The sequence below is a fragment of the Diabrotica undecimpunctata genome, chromosome 4 (assembly GCF_040954645.1).
Source record: "Diabrotica undecimpunctata isolate CICGRU chromosome 4, icDiaUnde3, whole genome shotgun sequence".
Lineage (NCBI taxonomy): Eukaryota > Metazoa > Arthropoda > Insecta > Coleoptera > Chrysomelidae > Diabrotica > Diabrotica undecimpunctata.
The window spans coordinates 68,666,873-68,685,051 of record NC_092806.1 but is presented as its reverse complement, the minus strand read 5'-3'; the positions used below and the strand labels follow the sequence as shown (position 1 = coordinate 68,685,051).

The following is an 18,179-nucleotide window of genomic DNA, read 5'->3' as shown; positions in this document are numbered from 1 at the left end:
TACGTATCAAAGTCTTTCTTTCTGGCACTTAATAGCTTTCCTTATTTAGATGATAATTGTGTGTAATGTTTAATCTAATTGTCAACTATCTAATATGTTGTTTCCAAGTAAGTGAAACTTTACTACATGACGATTTAAAATGCTTTAAAATAAACAAATGAAAGGCCGAAGTCTGCAGAAGGATATTGATCGCCTCCAAGTGGAGCACACAAAATGGTGTTTGGATGCGTCAAAATGTCATAGTTTTCATTTGCACCTTCCTCATCCCCCAATAATATTCGAATATAGTAAACACAATTTAACCCTGTATTCTACTTTTGAAACCAAGGATCTAGGTGTGAACCTTGACTCTAACCTTGTATATAAATCACACATTTCCACAACAATACAGAAATCTATGAAGCTACTTGGATTTGTGAAGAGAACCATCAAAGATTTTTCTTACATCTCTGCTATTTGATCTTCTTCTCCATGGTTAGATCCCTTTTCATTTACTGGTCTACAGTTTTGCCCCCTATTACATTGCATCTAAACTGAAACTTAAGACTGTCCAATTTTCTGTCATGCCATTGTATGGATGCATGTATACTGTGAATATGTTGCATTAGAATGTATACTGAACTTCTCTTGAGGTATGTAGAAATCAAAGAGACTTAATACTTCTATTTAAAATTATCAACAGTCTGTGCACCTGCTTCAAACTTCTCTCCAAAATATTTGTTTATTATTCTCCAATATTGCAACTAGGTATGTGCAGACTTATGTTCTTTTCATAGATTCAATTACTCTTATAACAGCTTTACTCCCAGAACTCTTCTATTAGCTAACTCTTCAAAGAAGCTCCAAATTTTTAATCTATCAGTTTTCCCCTTCAACAGTGATAATTCTGATCCAACTTTGTAATACTTTCGACTTCAGCTTTTGTATTGTGTTTAGTGTTACATTACCTGCATGCATTAGATAACTTAATACCATTATACCTTGTGACTTTTTCTGAATAGATTTGTTATCTTATTTTGTGACTGTATATGTTATTTTTTTTGTAATCTTAGTATTCATATATTCTTCTTCCAAATCAGTTTATTGTATTAACTACATTTATAGCACTGTAAATAAAACTTATAAAATGTTGTAAATAAAATGATATATTTTTAGTAGCTTTTGTTTTATTAAAATTCATTATTTTACAGAGGAAAGTGTGTTTATAAGCCAAATAAGAAAAGTTTGTAAATATAACATAAATATTAATGAACCAAAATATTTACAAGTATCATCATTCTATTTGCCTTTTCTATGAACATTTTCTTATGATTGCAGATACCTAAAAAATGATAATGACTATATTCAAGTGAGTGTGCATGTGTTAAACATTTACCTTGTAAAATAATTGAATGAAAATGTTTCCTATTAAAATTCATAATCCACAGCAATTCAAATAATCCACAGCATTTAACAGAGGTTGTTTGATTGGTATATGGCAACCATCTACAACACCAACCACCCCTGGAATACCCCTAGACTTCTCATGAAATGTCTAAAATCACATTTTTTTAGAACATTGAATAGTTGGATCAAAGTCTATAATTACCATTATTGCTTCATTGTGGTTATCTGGCCACATTATATATTGATGCATTAATAATAATATTGCTGACACAATTTCTTTAAAAATACTATGGGCTGTGCTCTTGGCTATATTGAACCTGTCGCCACAGGCTAAAAAAGATTCTGGTTTAGCTAAAACCCAGATGGTGAACAGCACTTTTTTATCTAAAGGAATTGTAGCTCCAATGGGTATAACTCCTAAATTTCCTAGTTGCTGAGTAATTACCTAAAATATTTATATGTAGTTTTCAAAGAACTAATAATCTTTACTAAAACCTACTTCAGCACATTCCCTACTCATGCGAAAATGCTTTACAAAAAGATCTCCCATATATTGGGGAATGGTTTCCTCATAAAAATTTTGATTACGAGGCACTTGAGCTCTCTCAACATTTAGCTCTAATTCTTCATTTTGTGCAAACTGATCCACATTTCCAATTAGCTGGATATTATTTTACTCGTCTGCAAGTTCTTCCACTATGCTAATACTCTAATTATGTCATTCCTTTCCATATTCCTATAATATGAATGTGATGTAAAGTTAAATAATATTTAAAAGTCAAGCTAAATTGGCAATCTACTCACAAACGTAAACAAAATATTTAATTTTTAAAATGACAAATTATTTGACATTGACAGATAAGGTAGCGGTAGCGGAATCCAGCAGGTTTTAACTTATCGCTTACCGATGGATTCGGAAGTAGCGGAGCGGTAGCTGCTCCGTCTGCTGAACGCGCCCATTGTGATTCGATGTGATTTTCTTATTCATTACGGCTTACGCTTACGGCAAAAGTTGGCTTGCAACTCTCCAGCTCGAGTCCCGTCAGGATTCAAACATGTCTATAGTATTTTTCATATAAAATAGCGTGCACGTCACAATTTATATAAAGTGATGTCACGTATATTTAAAATTTCCAGAACGTCAACCTTAGAGTTAAAATTTTCCTACACAGCTAATAATACGAAACCCATACGGAACTGCTCGATCTTTCATAGGCGTCAACATGGTGTAATAATCAGAAAAATAAAATCATCGTTATATTGGAAATTTTAGAATTATATTGATTAAATAACCAAAAAGTTTTATTATTATTAATACATAATATAAATTTTATGAAATAAATCTTTAAGTCTAATATTCCACAAAATAATAATTTTAATTAAATAGATTAGACAATTGTACGCAACTGATACAGGAATACTTCAAATTTTATTGACAGTTCAGCGTGTGGCAAAAGTGTATAAAGTGTTGCCTCTTTTTTAGAGTAAGAATTTTGTTTATGTTTTGATTTCTTGCACAATTTGATTATAATATAATATATATTAATAAATTGTATTTATAAATACATATTAAATTTAGATTAATAGCTTTAAAAACTAATTATTGTTGTGTATTGTGATTGTGCTATGCCAAAACAAATAAATAGTCTGTAGAAAGATAATCTTTCATATAAGGTAGATTATTTTGAACAAGAAATAATGACGGGACATTTTTACTATTAAAACCCTAAAAGAGGTAAGTTTAAAATTTAGAATATATAATTTTGTATTAAAATGTTTTCTAATGGATTTTAGTGTGTTGCAGTAGTCTTAAAACTAAGTGTATTTACTGTTAATATAATAGTTTGACAAATAGTTGATATTTTAAAAATTCCTCACTTACTAACTATATTCTTATGTTTTGGCAACGCCGTGGGGTTCTGACGTCGTAAATCTTGAATGACGTGCAAGCATATTAAATTTGTCTAACTCGATGATATTTGTATATGTAAAATCACAGCCACCTAAAGTTACAAGCCGTGAAGTAAAAAAGGCAACGTCGCAACATATGATTAAAGTAGTCCTATCACAGTTTAACCACAAACCACATTTTTTTTATACTATGGTCCTATCGTATGATAGTAAAATAATGGTAAAAGATATCGGTATCGGCATAGCTTGATGTAGTGCTCCATTCTCAAGTTAATATGCTCTTTTTCTAACTTAGCTGCACTGTACTGAAGACGACCAATATTCAGAAATACATATACATGGTTGCCTTCCATCTCATACACATATTTTATTATATTTTTTTCCTTTGTTGTGAGCTATGCCGATATCATTTACCTTTATTATATATATATATATATATATATATATATATATATATATATATATATATATATATATATATATATATATAGAAATGATTATTTCGACCAAAAAATTTGAACCTATTTATATATATATATATATATATATATATATATATATATATATATATATATATATATATATATATATATATATATATATATATATATATATAATATTTATATATATATATATATACATCCCGCTATCCCTTTGAACTCTTTTCACGTTGCAGTAATTTAGCATCACCAAGAATTGCTATCATTTTCTATTTATAAATTGTGTATGTTCGTTTAGGGCACCTTTGTAGGCTTGGCACTGTTGTCGGTTTTTTAATATTCCGATTTTTTTTATATATTTAATTTTTACATCAAACCTACGTTTTAACATCGAGCGGTAAAATCACTGTATTTGGCATCATTTTAGAGCCAGTAGATGTTGCCGGTATTAATCCTTAAAATAATATTTTAGATACCTAAATATCGATCGGTTTGGTTCAAGTTCAAATAACCACATTGAAACTACCTGCTCACACGTTGCAGTCTCAACAGGTTTTTTTCTTCGTTTAGATGTTATATTTATTTAACCTAGATATTTTTGCCCAGAGAATCGTGTAGGGGAATATTTTACATAAATTTTAATTTACAACCTGTTTAGTCGAAGCTATCGATGAATAGTTTGAGATAAATATTATGGTTTTATGGGATTAAGGCCTTTATTATTGGTTGTGATTGTGATAATGTTTGAAATTTTAATTTCCATTCCGGAAATCGTTCTCAAAAAACGTTTTTCTGTACAAAATGTGTATACACATGTTTACATAATTAGTACAATAAACAAAGCTATTGTAAAATAATAGTGGAAATCAAAACAGATATACAGATTTTTACATAATTTGTACAATAAACAAGGTTAAATATTGGAAATCGTATCGTTAAATATTAGTTAATTAAAAATGTAATTTTCATCTCAATAACGACCAATAATTGTGGCTTAATCATATAAAAAAATAATATTTGACTTTGACCATGCCATAAGAAAGTAGTTCACGGAACCTCGCTAAATAGTTTAAAAAAATCTTATACAGAAATTTAAATTCTAAATAGTATGAGGGGTAGCTGACGAAAAATTCGTAAAGACGTACAGTTGATTTTGCTTTGTTTTTTTAAACAATCTTAAAAGGCAAAAAAAAATAATTTTTTGCTTATAAAACGTTTTGTATACATTCTAAAGAAAAATAATTCAAATAATAGTTGTAGACCATAAAAAGTTTTTTATGTAGAGAAATACCAAATTTAAATACATAAGTAATTGATATAATTCCAAAAAACCGTAAACTCTATGATATTATGTTTGTAGTAATTTATAAATGTTAATAACTTTGTTTTTGGCCTAACGACAAGCAATTATGCCAATTGATGAGTTATTTAAGTGTGCTAAATATCAAGCAGATCAAAAAATATTTTACAATTTATTCAATTTGTTTATGACAGAAAGCGATTATTTAAACAACTGTACTTGTCCAAACAGTATGACTCTACAAGTATTTTGTAACTTGCAATCGATTCTTTTCGCTTTTAGTTTTAGGGTATATTAAAAAAACTTTAACATATTATTAAATTTTTTAATAAAAACCAGTTTGAATAGGGGACTTTTTAGTTTTTAGACCACTTCACGTTTTTTCAGTTTCTTTGACAAGTGAGGATTGTCTATTCGCTTATTTCTTAATATGGGCTATGAGCAATTATCTAGTCAAGTCAACACTATTATAGAAGTTACCCATACTTTTCTAGTAGTCATTCAGACGGTTCATCTTAATTGTCCCCATATGGAACATAAGTCCGAGAAAAGTCTTAAATTCTGTTTGTGTTGTTTCTTTCCAAAACGCAATCCTCGATTTTTCTGAACGACTTTGTGCAAATATTTCGTCAGAGTCAATCAGAGTCACTTCCACCATTCATTTAATCTACATCGTCCTCGCCAGATGCTTCTAACAATGATTGTAATTCAGCAGTGGTCAATCTACGTTTATATTCACATTTAGCTTTTTTAGATGTCGAAGGCATATTATTTACATCCATTTTTTTATAAATACTATAACTCACTTTTACGGAGGTAATTAACAATTAAAATGTTCTACTAAAAACTATCAACTTACGACTTCCAATACTATAAGGCCACTTGAGGTATATTACGTTTTTACTCAATAGTAGTTCCTGTATAAGTAAAATTGTTTTTTAATGTGCTCCATTGAAGCACACTAGACATATTCCAGTTTTGCCATCACATTCTTCAGAGTATGTTTTAACTTTTTTAACTTTTCTATCGTCCTTTCTACTAGTCATGCTTCTTCTTAAAATTTTGTTACATCTTGTACACTTTCTTCTCTTTGTATTATCTACATCGCTTTGCCTGAGATGGTATTTTTGGGTGTAACTGGTCGTGGGGGTTACAACATTTCTTTATTTGCAAATGCCTTCGCGAACTCCAGTCTGAACTCAAGGATAGGTTGTCGCTTTTTTACGTTTTCTATTATTTAGCAACTAAGCATTTACTACTGCGGTATTAAATGCGGTATTAAATATTAATTCCACTGCCACTTTCCGGTACCACTTCAGAATTTTGCGTATTGGGCTTTGGTAAGAAGCCACTTAATGACTAAAATCAACACTCTTTTTCACCAAGTTATAATCGAGAATAGTTTGTGGTTTTAGTACTTGTGTATAATTTTTCTTTTCATCTGATTAAACCAAGATACAACTATTATGTTTAAATGTTGTAAGGATTAAAACTGGTCTTTTGTCGACCCATTTTATTACTTGTAAAATCAATAATGGGGTTAAGTTTCATCGTGAGTAACTGGTTGCAATTTTTTTAATCGAGATTTTGGTTTTACATGTTTTTATAGTAAAACATCTGCACATGAATAATTCGTTTCTTGAACAATGATTTCAATTCATCGACCAATAGTCTAAAATAAGGTTTTATTACGTCGTCCGGAATATTATAAACTGGTTCTTTTTCACAAATATATTGGAAATATGGTTTACATTCTATATTTAGAAAAATCTTTTACTGCAACTCTTGTTCCCATAAGACCGTATGTTATAAATAAATATATTCCTATAAGAATTATCTTGAAAGATGAAAAAAATACAATAAAAAAGTGCAATATTAAGTGTTATTTAAAAAATAATAAGTCATTCACGGGCGTACAGTTAAAAACAAAAGTTTTCAGTGTTCTATTGCTTGATTATTATTATCTGGTATTCTGAAAATGTTGACATTTTTTCCTGGTCTGATCTCCCTCAACCAACGTCATCTTTCTTAATTGGTGGGTTGTATTGATCAGGTCTCTTTAAGTGTTTTTGTTGCTATCCATAGTGAATGATCTTCTTTAGACAATGTACTAATGTAGTGTTCAAATGTGGCATTGCGTACATCATGTAGCGCTGATCTTAATTGTCTGATTATCTACCTCTTGCTCTTTATTTTTCGACTACCTATTAGTTGTATAATATAATTCGGAGTGTTATTTGTCTTTTCTTGATTTGGAATTGTTAATCGTGTAGCTCCATATGAAATAGTAGAAGATGAAAACGGCAGCATATTCATCCATAAAAAAAAAGGAAACGCGATAAAGATATCTGAAACAACTGTTTTATGTTATAAGAGATGAAATAGTCCGAAATTACCAAAACAGGTGAACAGGGCACTATAAAGAGGAAGTAAAATTAGCTATGAAACAGCTTGAATGAGAAAAAGAAGTAAGCTTAGACCAAATACCAGCAGGAATTATTCAACTGAAGAAAAAAATTAAATCGATAAAAATATTCACTCCATTTACAGAAAAGGCGGTGACCCGCAATTATTTTAAGAACTTCTTTAATAGCCTCCAGTCAACAATTTCCTAACCATGTTTAAAAAACGTACGGAATGCACTGTATATACTAACCCAAGTCGTCAACATACTTGTTGTTGCAGTTATGTATTACGATTAACTTAAAGGTTATGCACGACTCCCCTTCTATAGGTACACAGGCAAGCACATGCGGGAGAAAAAAGATTTGTCATACCGTTACATTATGTCACATTTTAACGTTAAATATTTTATGGTCCCCTTTGGGTTATAAAACGAATGATCGACTTTTTCTCGCACAGATCCCTGCTATGTAACTTTACAAAGCGAGTTTGCTGGGTACTAAAGAACCGTCTATGGCATCATATAATTTTACGCTAATATTTCACGTTCTGTGACGCATTCCACGTTTGACACATTGTCTTTTTTAGTTTTCTGTCATTCTATTTGTTAAATCCTATCTCATTCTCGTCACAGCGTCAAGGAGCAGTAAATGTGTGTACTGAACGGAAGGCATATGTCTAACAGTGAACGTTGGAGATTTTTCGAGTTTATCATATCTTCTTCTTTGAGTGCCTCTGCTATCGGAGATTGGATATCATTAGGGCGATTCTAATTGTATTTACTGCTGTTTTGAATAATTCGTTAGTGGTACAGCCAAACCACTCTCTTAAATTTCTCATCCAGGACATTCTTCTACGGCCTGGATTTCTGCGTCCTTGGATTTTTCCATGCATTATATTTTGTAGGAATGTGTACTTTTGTCCTCTCATCAGGTGGCCAAACTATTCAAGTTTTCTCTTTTTTATATTCAGTATAACTTCTGGATCGTTATTTATTCTGCGTATTACCTCTTCATTTGTAATTTTATCCACCCAACTTATTTTTAGTATACGGCGGTAGCACCACATCTCAAAGCTTTCAAGATTTTTAACATTCTTCTGTTTAAGAGTTAATGCCTCAATAACCGTAAAGCAAAGTACTGAATACATACTAAGTAGTTAACTAAAAGTGGACGTATGCAAAGAGATGTATGACGTAATCGTATGGTATTCGCTAATAATCATGTCACGTAATATGCCACACACTTCTGTGCGTTAATTCGTTTTATTGCTGCCAGTTTAAGGTGTTATTAGATGCCGCCATGTTTAATTTTTCTCCACCATCGTATTACCTCCGTTAAATCCTATCATTTTAGGTTCCATATGTCATGATTAGACCTATAGGACCGGAGATACGCAACTAAGCCTCTTTTGACATAACATATATAGGAGCAAAGATATATACCTAAAGTCCTTTTAGTGTTGATATATTTGATTTTTACGTCGTAGTATTCTATTAGTTAAATGGTACCATTTGAGGTACTGTACGTCACGATTGGACTAATAGGATCGAAGATACATAACTAAGGCCCTTTTGCTAAGCTACTCTATTTAATTTTTATATCTCATTGTATTCTATTAGTTAAATTCATCATTTCAATCATTTAAGGTACGAAACGTCACGATTGGACTAATAGGACCGCAGATACATAACTAAGGCCCTTTTGACAAGCTGATGTATTTTATTTTTCTATCTTATTGTATTCGATTGGTTAAATCCTATCATTTGAGGTACTGTACGTCACGATTGGGCCATTAAAAACAAAGATACGTAACTAAGGCCCTTTTGACGTGATGATGTATTTGATTTCTATGTCATTGTATTCTATTGGTTAAGTGCTATCATTTGAGGTATCGTACGTCACGATTGGGCTAATAGGACCGAAGATACATAACTAAGGCCATTTTGACATGCTACTCCATTAAATTTTTATACCTCATTGTATTTTATTTGTCAAATCCTTTCATTTGAGATACTGCACGTCATGATTGGACTAATAGAACTAAAGATACACAACTAAGGCCCTTTTGACATTGTTCTGCATTTAATTTTTCTATCCCATTGTATTATTTATGTTAAATCCTATCATTAGAGGTACTATACGTCACGATTGGACTAATAGGACCGAAGATACGTGACTACGGCCCTTTGGACATGTTGCTGTATTTAATTTTTTTATTTCATTGTTTTTAATTGGTTAAATCCTGTCATTTGAGATACTGTACGTCACGATTGGACTTATAGAAACGAAGATATATAATTAAGGCCTTTTTGACATGCTGCTATATTTGATTTTTCTGTCTTATTGTATTTTATTGGTTAAATCCTATCATTTGAGGTGCTGTACGTCGCGACTGGACGAATTGGAGCGAAGATACAATAGGTAGTTGCAATATATCAAACCCGTTACTTTTAACCAAACATGATGCCAGAATGATTTGTAGATGAAAAAAATATATATATATTCTTAAATTTACTATTTCGTCGTGGGTAATATTATATTCAACAACGATGCCAAATTTCTGATGCTAAAATGATTGATAATGAAAGTGGGATATACATTTTCATGTATATAATGGCAGCGAGTAAACGGTAAAACCCTGAACTAAATATATATAATATTTTCACTGTACCATCATTTTAGACTCAAACATTTTCTGGAATAAACTTATATAACTCAGTAAGGGATAAAAAGAGAAAGCGGATATTTTAAAATACCAACACGGTATCAAGACTCTAATCAATGAGATGGTTAAAATTCTTGTAACAAGTACGGGAAACCAGTTATTAAGGTCTTGTAAAGTAGCGTCGATATACAGATGCTACTTTGCAAGACGATGCTAAATTGATGGTAAAAGCATAATGTATCGATGCGAAAATGATAGTAGGATGTATATATATATATATATTTATATATATATATATATATATATATATATATTATATATATATATATATATATATATATATATATATATATATATATTTATATATATATATATATATATATATATTATATATATATATATATATATATATATATATATATATATATATATATATATAAGGATAAAACTAAGCACAAAAATAAAATACAATAAAAAAACAGAAATTAAACACAAAAAATTATTTATACTTTCACTGTTTTGCCACTAGTTCTGCTAATGAATTGGCAATTGATGACATGCTTTTGTTAAGCTCCCTTAACTCTAATTTTATTTCCCTTAATTCAGTCAAGCTCTCCTGCATTAGCTCATTCTCAACATCTTTTATTTTCCTTTTTTTTTTGGATGGGGAAGTTTAGAATATCCATGGTCAGAAGTCTGTAAAAAATATTTACATGATGACTTGATATAGGTGCATGTATCAGAGCTTACCTGTATAGATTTATGTTTAAATTCAGAAAATTTAGATGTCTGAATACTACTTGTAGAAGCAACCTATAAAAAATATTGAAAATTTATTAGTGAAATAATATGACTTAAGTATGTAGTTACATACCGGTAAATGGATAGGTGTGTCTTCCAAACTATTCTGTGGGAAAACATCTTTAGAGGTGGATAGGAAATCATCTTCACTGGTAGATGGAATCTGAAATTTTTTTGAATATTTACTATATATAATAAATAAATAACAAACTTAATTAAACATGTGACTGATACATACTCCACACTCAGATACACTGACTCCTTCATAAAATGTTTTTCCTAATATATTGACAACCCGTTCCTCTTGTTGGTTTAGTTCGGGCTTCACTTTTGGCCCTCCACCAGTGGCTGCAATATCTTGTTTTTTTCGCAGAAGCCTTCCTTTTAATTGAGTATTTAATATCTGACCAAGTCTATAGTAAAAAAATACATAAAAATAATTAATGGAAAAACCATACTTTGATATATTTAATCTAACCTTTTGCCATTTCTCAACAGGCTTACTTCCTTCGCCAAGTGAATTAATAGTTGAGCAAGCTCTTCCTAAAGTTTTCTTTGAATTATTCTTCCAGTGGGGCCAGAAAACTGTCCTTTTGCAAATTCTTTATGCTGCTCCATAAACTCTAAAAGGGCGTTCCAATGACCCTCTGTTAATTTAAAAGACATGATAATTATTGAAGTACAAGAAAAGTACAGAAGATAAACTGTCTAACTCAGAACAGAACAAATAGATTCGAATTTTAGAAGAATGAGAGAGAGAGAGTATATTTAAAAAGAGACACTATCATCGAATTGGCGATTCGATAGCGCTGTAGGTATCGTATGGTTTCTTCCAGTTGAGTCGATACGAAAACGTGACGAAAGTTATTCGTAATCACTCCCTTCAGAAAAACATGGCGGATACGATTCGTATCGAATGTTCGTAATCCCGCCTCTGGTTCCTGGTATATTCTATAAAGTTCGAAGTTGTATCGTCTTCTCTACACTTCATTGTCATTCACTGCTCCATAGATTCACCTTAATACTTTTCTTTCGAAACATCCTAACATGCTTTCATTACTTTGTGTTAGAGTGGCGGTCTCTGAGCCATGTGTTATGACTGTGCATATTATTGTTTCGTCGAGTTTTATTTTTTTATTTCTCGATATAATTGTGGATTTAAGGAGGAGTTTGAGCTCAAAATAGCATCTGTTGGTCGTGCAAATTCTGCAGTTTATCTCTGCAGTAGTATTATTTTCAGTGCTAAGTAGCGCTCCCAGCAATACAAATTCGTTCACTGCTTTGATGACGTCGTTTTCTATAACAAGTGGTCGTAGGATTTGTGGTTGACTGCTTATTTTCATATACTTCGTTTTGTTGGTGTTTATTACTAAACCCATTTTGGTAGATGATTCTTTTAACGCTACGCCTCTCGTACATCGTTTTCCGTTCTCCCAGCATCCATTAGCTTTACCAATAAAGGAAGAACTAAATAAATTGCATACTGAAGATACATCATTACATGATGATACATCATTGCATATTGAAGATACATTTTTTTGGGTACCATCACATGTTTGAATAGCAGGTAATGAAGCAGCAGACAGAAATGAAAAAGACAACAGTATCCCCATATTACCCCTATCTGTAAGTATGGACCTAAAAAGCTACTTCATAAAGCACCTGTTCGAGAACTGGAACAATAAACGGAAATCCATCAAAGCTTCAGGAGAAAAAAAAATAAGATTGGACCATGGCAACCACCCAAGGTATCCAGATGAAAGCAAGTAATTATTTCCCGTTTACGACTTGGACATACCCAGTTTTCTCATGAGTGTGGTTCAACGATTACGCAGGGGCGGACTAAGGCCTAGGCAACCTAGGTACGTGCCTAGGGTCCGTAATGTTTGGGGCCCGAAAATAAGGTTTTGATTTTTTATAATTATCTTATAATCCTTAAATTATACTTATAATTACCTCTCTATAATTACTCTTATAATTACATTAAAATCTGTAAAGAAAGTGACTAAGGCTAAAGAAGCAACATCAAAGACAGAGAAAAGACGGCCAACGCGAAGAAAGTTGAAAAGAAGTCAGCTCCTAAAACTGCGTCCATCTTACGTCCAGTCATACGAAAAAACCAAAGGCATCTAAGCTAAAAACCGCCAAGGCCAAGTCACCAAAAGGCTAGAAAAGCTGCTGCTCCTAAGAAAAAGTAATTGGATTAATTACTATCTTCAAATGATTAAAACTAATAATACACAAAGTTTTTATAAAAGTATTACATTATTTAATTAATATAATATATACCATAAATTGTGATTGTGATATTGTATAAAATAAATTTAATTGAAGATCATTTTCTTCTTTCTTTTTAGTATGTAGTCTTTAAAATTAGTTCCTATAAAAATTTAAGTGGGTGTTAAAAACTAAAATGAAAAGCAGATCAAGATAAAGTGGCAAAACAAATGAAAAGAACATTGGAATTTTTTTTAACTGGAGATGGAGAACAATTACAACAATCATCATTTTTGCCCAAAACTATTCTGCAAAAACACCAGCAGGAAAAACGAAAAAAAAAAAAAAATATAAATTTAAAATCATCTCAAAGTAATGATGAAACTAAGAGTTTTGTAAACGACATTGCATTATAACCAGATACTTAACAGACACCATGCGAGTGTATGATATAAAAAATCCACTAAAATCAATAAATGAATCTTTGGAATCATCTTCTATTCAATGTAATGAAGGGTCAAAACAAATAACAAGAAAATTAACTATTGCCTCCTTCTTCTGAACAATGAATAGCGGGGGAAAAGTTAAATGAGATTGTTTGAATTATATTGAAATCAGCAACTTACTGTACTATTAGGTTTGTAAATTATTTTCCAAGCAAACAACGCTAATGACAAAACGGACCAATGATTTGAAAAATATACATAAAAAATTGTCAAAACATGGAAACTTCACTCACTGTGAATAACATTAGAGAGATTTTTATAAGAAAATATTATTTCGCCTGTATCCATGTGGTCATTTATTAAGAAAAATAATATTATTACCACATTCCCAAATTTAAACACAATACTAAGGATTTATTTAACAATTCCAATTTTCGCTTGGAATCCAATAATTAAATAGAACTACATACTTTATGCTTTGAAACCAAACTACCAAAAGGAAAATATGTGTCATGACTGAAAAATAGGCCCGGAATTAAAGTGTTAGGGCCCGATTTAGCCTTAGTCCACCACTGCCCATACAGTAAAACATGTGCTAGTGGGAAAGTGAGAAAAGTGAAAAGTTTAACAATCTTCCCAGGATTAAATACCATTTACCAAACAATCTTAAAGTTATTTTAAACTCAAAAAACACTATAGATAACCTGCTTTTGTTTTTAAAAGACTTTTTATTAGGTTAGAGCCGGTTTTTTGCAAATAAAAAAAACATTTGGATGTGGATCATATAATCCACATATCAACTATAATATTCTAATTTTAAACGAAATATAACTTATTGAAATATTTGAGGTTTTTAAATATATTATATACATTAGGTCTCAAAACGAATCGGTTGCTACTACTTGCAGACATTTTCGTACGCATTCTGTGTTGCAAACTAAGGTTTTATATTCTAAATTCTAAAGGTTCACTGATATAATAGTACAAAGTGCACTGTATATTCAAAATATTTATAAATATCATCTGAATTGACCACCACCATGTTTATTATTGTCAAATTCATAGTTCATATGTTCAAAAATTGACATCAATTTAACATCTTTTAGTTCCTCAGATTTCGTGTTCTATATGGCATCTTCTTCTAATGTATGTGGCAATCAGAAATAGTATGATCAAAGAATTAAGCGTCTATATTCTTTCGTATGATGTTTCATACTTTGGCGGTTTTTTTCGACAGAAAGTGTCAATGCGATGATCCTGCCATCTTAGCTTGACAAGCGTTTTGTAAAATGCGTGTGTATAAGAGCAGTTTATATGGACAATTTGTTTTTAAAATAAAATCTAAGTATCTTTTAGAATTATAATATCAGTGTTCAGTGGCAATCTTCATACATTGTAGAGTGGTTTTATGCCCCATGATAGGAACCGTTGTCATTTTTTAATTCTAGTTCAGTGACGCGTTTTTGATATACATACCTAATTTTTATAAATGGACCTTTAAAGGTTGACTTTTAGGAAACATATCTGGTTAGTACAATAAATGTAAGTAGTAGATATGGAACCAAATAAAAAGTTATCGGAAAAATCCAAAACTTCTACTAATTCAGAAGCTGAATCTGAGACTCAAGTCTCAAAGGAGGAAACGGCGCCAAATTTAAATGGAGATGATACTGAAATAGATAAGGAAACATCAATAGATGGTAGGTATTATGGTATATACTTGTAGATTAGTCACAATATAATTTGTAAGGGATGTTGTGTTATCTTTTCCTTGTTCATTTAGTAAATATACTGCTTAGTTATTTCTTATTAACTATAAAAAGGGTCAACAATTCCATATGTGTAATTTAAATGTATTTTTTGTAATATCAATATCCTGTACTTAAATATATCTTTGTTCTCAGTCTAGAATATTTAGAAGTCTTCTACTGTAGTAAATTTATAATAGGTGCTTAAACAAAAACGTAAAATCAAAAAGACTAATGGAATTGAGAGATAAACACTAACAGTAATTTCATCCTTTAAAAATCGTAAATGCCAAAGCTATCGATGAAATTATCTAGTGTGGGTAGACCCAATATGTTGTTTACAAAGATTGATTTGTTTATTTGGTTCCAGCAACTTTGATATAGATGTCTTTTCTCATGTTCATTTCTCATATGTTTTTTTATTTATCTTCATATATTTATACTTATGTTCAATACCATCCCATACACTTCCAAAATTAATTAGAAAATATTTTTATAACTTCTGGTGTGAACATATACATATTATAATACAAGATAGACTGATAGTTGCAAAATAGTGCGACAGAGAAAACTGATGCAAAGCAGCCCCTGCATCTCTTTCTAATTTGACAGGTTTATCAACCATGTGACCTAAATGACCAATGAGAAGGTCACATCAAAGAATATAGACGCTTATAGAAGAGCAGTTCAAATAGGAGATTTGGTTACCGTTTATACTTCAAAACACTCCTCCTGAGGGTGGCTGCATAAACTCAAAGCGTGGCGCCGTGGCGAAAATGTCATAATGAAATATGTAGTTAGGGGGAAGTGGGAAAGGAGTATGAACGGGTAACTGCATCTACGCCTAAACAAATTTCGATGCCATTGATTTGCAAACTGTCTTTTTTTTTGTTGTTTCACAATAAAATCTTTATTTTTAATATATTAAATTGTAAAAATTTTAATTTTAAAACTTAAAAATGTATGATATTTACAATATTCAAAGTATTTATTTTTTTAATTGTATAACTTTGAATTAAAAATAGGTTTGTTCCAACACAACGAAAAACCGTCACATAAGTTTTTATTATACTGTTTTTCTGCCCAGAAATTAACGAAACATTTTGAAAAAATTTCAATTAAAAAAAAAAGTATTCAATGAAACTTTTTACTAAAAAAACTTCCAAACTTCCATTTAATCCATAATTTTTTAATAATACAAAAAGCATTCCTTATTTATTTTTGAAATATTTAACAGTACCTTTTAATGAATAGTATATGTGAAAGTTTTTACGCTGTATGGGTACTATTTAATCTTGTTTTAAAATAACAACTAGTAGTATCTAAAACATCATTTTCACAATGAATGAATATTGGTGAAATTATTACAATATAGTCTTAAACTGATTTATACTTAAGATTTATACATATTTCAATTAAAAATTTGAATCATAATAATTTTTCTAAAAAGATTAATTTATTAAAAGTTAAAATAATATTATTTTCTCTAAAAAATTTTATAAAACGCAAAAATTTAATCCTATTCTACGACCACGCAGCATCTACATATAAAAATATCTAAAGTTTCATTTATTGCCCCACTCTTTCATATTTTAGAAGCAATAATAGAGCTGACATGACCGCTCCTTAGTGGTATGTGGTACCACGTGCGTTCCACTGGACTCACTTTTTGCTGACTTTCAAAAATAACAGTGAACAATTCTTCTATAAGCGTCTATATTCTTTGGTCACATGGTTGATAAGCCTGGCTGATTAAACAGAGATGCAGGGACCGCTTTGCGTCAGTTTTCTCTATTGCACTGGGGGAATGTAACTGTATTGCAGCAGTCAGTATTAGTGGTGTGCCTATTAGTTCTTTTAGACGAACTAGTTCAAGAGAACTATTTCACAAAAATGAACTAGTTCAGTGAACTAGTTCGTGAAAGAACTATTTGTAGGACCGAAATCGAAATCCAACCCTAACATAACTGGTTGCCAGATGTTTCGTCTTATCATCACACTACTACGAACTAGTTCTCTGCGCCGGCCGCCCGTTTTCTTTGGTTTTCATTTTCAGTCAGTCTTTCACTACCGTACAAGTAGTTCGGGTTCGGAACCATTTCTTTCGATCGTATGTTCAGGTTTAAATGTTTTAAATTTATTTCTCAAATGTTTTGCAAATAACATTTTTTTTTTATTTGCAAAAAATTATTAAGATTTGTTTTTTATTAACCGTTTTAAATATAAATATGGTTCACGTATGATTTATTTTTTTTTTTTTTACGTATATTTAAACTCATAGGTATCTATAATTAGGTTATTTCTAAAAGAACCTTTACAAAAAAAAATCGGTGAATTTTCTATGAACATTAAATAACACATTTTCATTCTCACTTTTACATAAAATTATAGTTTATGTAAATGCATCAATAATTTTAACCGCAACTAACAATTTTTATTTTAAAATACAATACGAGAAACAACACAGCATGACAACGTCCAAGCCAATGCATGGGCATAAGATCCGAACCATTATGACATTAAGATAAGACTGTTTATGTTATTGTCACATTCATAAGAATTATTATTTGTTATCTGAGGCTAATCGGCATTTCTTTTTTTAAACTAGTCAGTCCATCCCATTCACAAAAGAATAAATATATGATCTCATTCATTCATTTAAAAGTTGAGACACAGTTATTTATAATGCAAATCGTTCGCAGTGAACTAGTTCCATGAAAATTAATGAACTAGTTCAATTAGTTCAGTTGAAAGAATCGTTCATTTGAACTATTTCGATGGTGAACTACACATCTCTAGTCAGTATATCTTGTATTATATGTCTATGGGTGTGAACATCTAATTTTAAATGGTGTTATAA

The 18,179-nt window shown here is 30.7% G+C and overlaps 1 protein-coding gene and 1 long non-coding RNA gene across 4 annotated transcripts in view; one reads left to right on the top strand and one right to left on the bottom strand.

The window, feature by feature from the left end:
• Nucleotides 1-1,159: 1,159 nt before the first annotated feature.
• On the bottom strand, nt 1,160-14,694 carry LOC140439639 (uncharacterized). 3 transcript variants are annotated; one of them, XR_011950669.1, is made up of 9 exons: nt 11,387-14,694; nt 11,147-11,321; nt 10,982-11,071; nt 10,858-10,920; nt 10,617-10,803; nt 1,886-2,122; nt 1,589-1,831; nt 1,376-1,534; nt 1,160-1,321 (listed from the first exon to the last, which is right to left on the bottom strand). It is a non-coding gene; the product is annotated as an uncharacterized lncRNA (long non-coding RNA). The 3 variants fall into 3 exon arrangements; XR_011950670.1 differs by having other exon boundaries at nt 10,623-10,803; XR_011950671.1 differs by lacking the exon at nt 10,858-10,920.
• A 154-nt stretch (nt 14,695-14,848) lies between these two features.
• The window catches only part of LOC140439638 (uncharacterized), a 67,864-nt gene continuing 64,533 nt past the window's right edge, over nt 14,849-18,179 (top strand). The window contains exon 1 of the mRNA XM_072529678.1: nt 14,849-15,271. Within this exon, the coding sequence (XP_072385779.1) occupies nt 15,127-15,271 (145 nt within the window). The 5' untranslated portion in view covers nt 14,849-15,126. The remainder of the gene's footprint in view (nt 15,272-18,179) is intronic.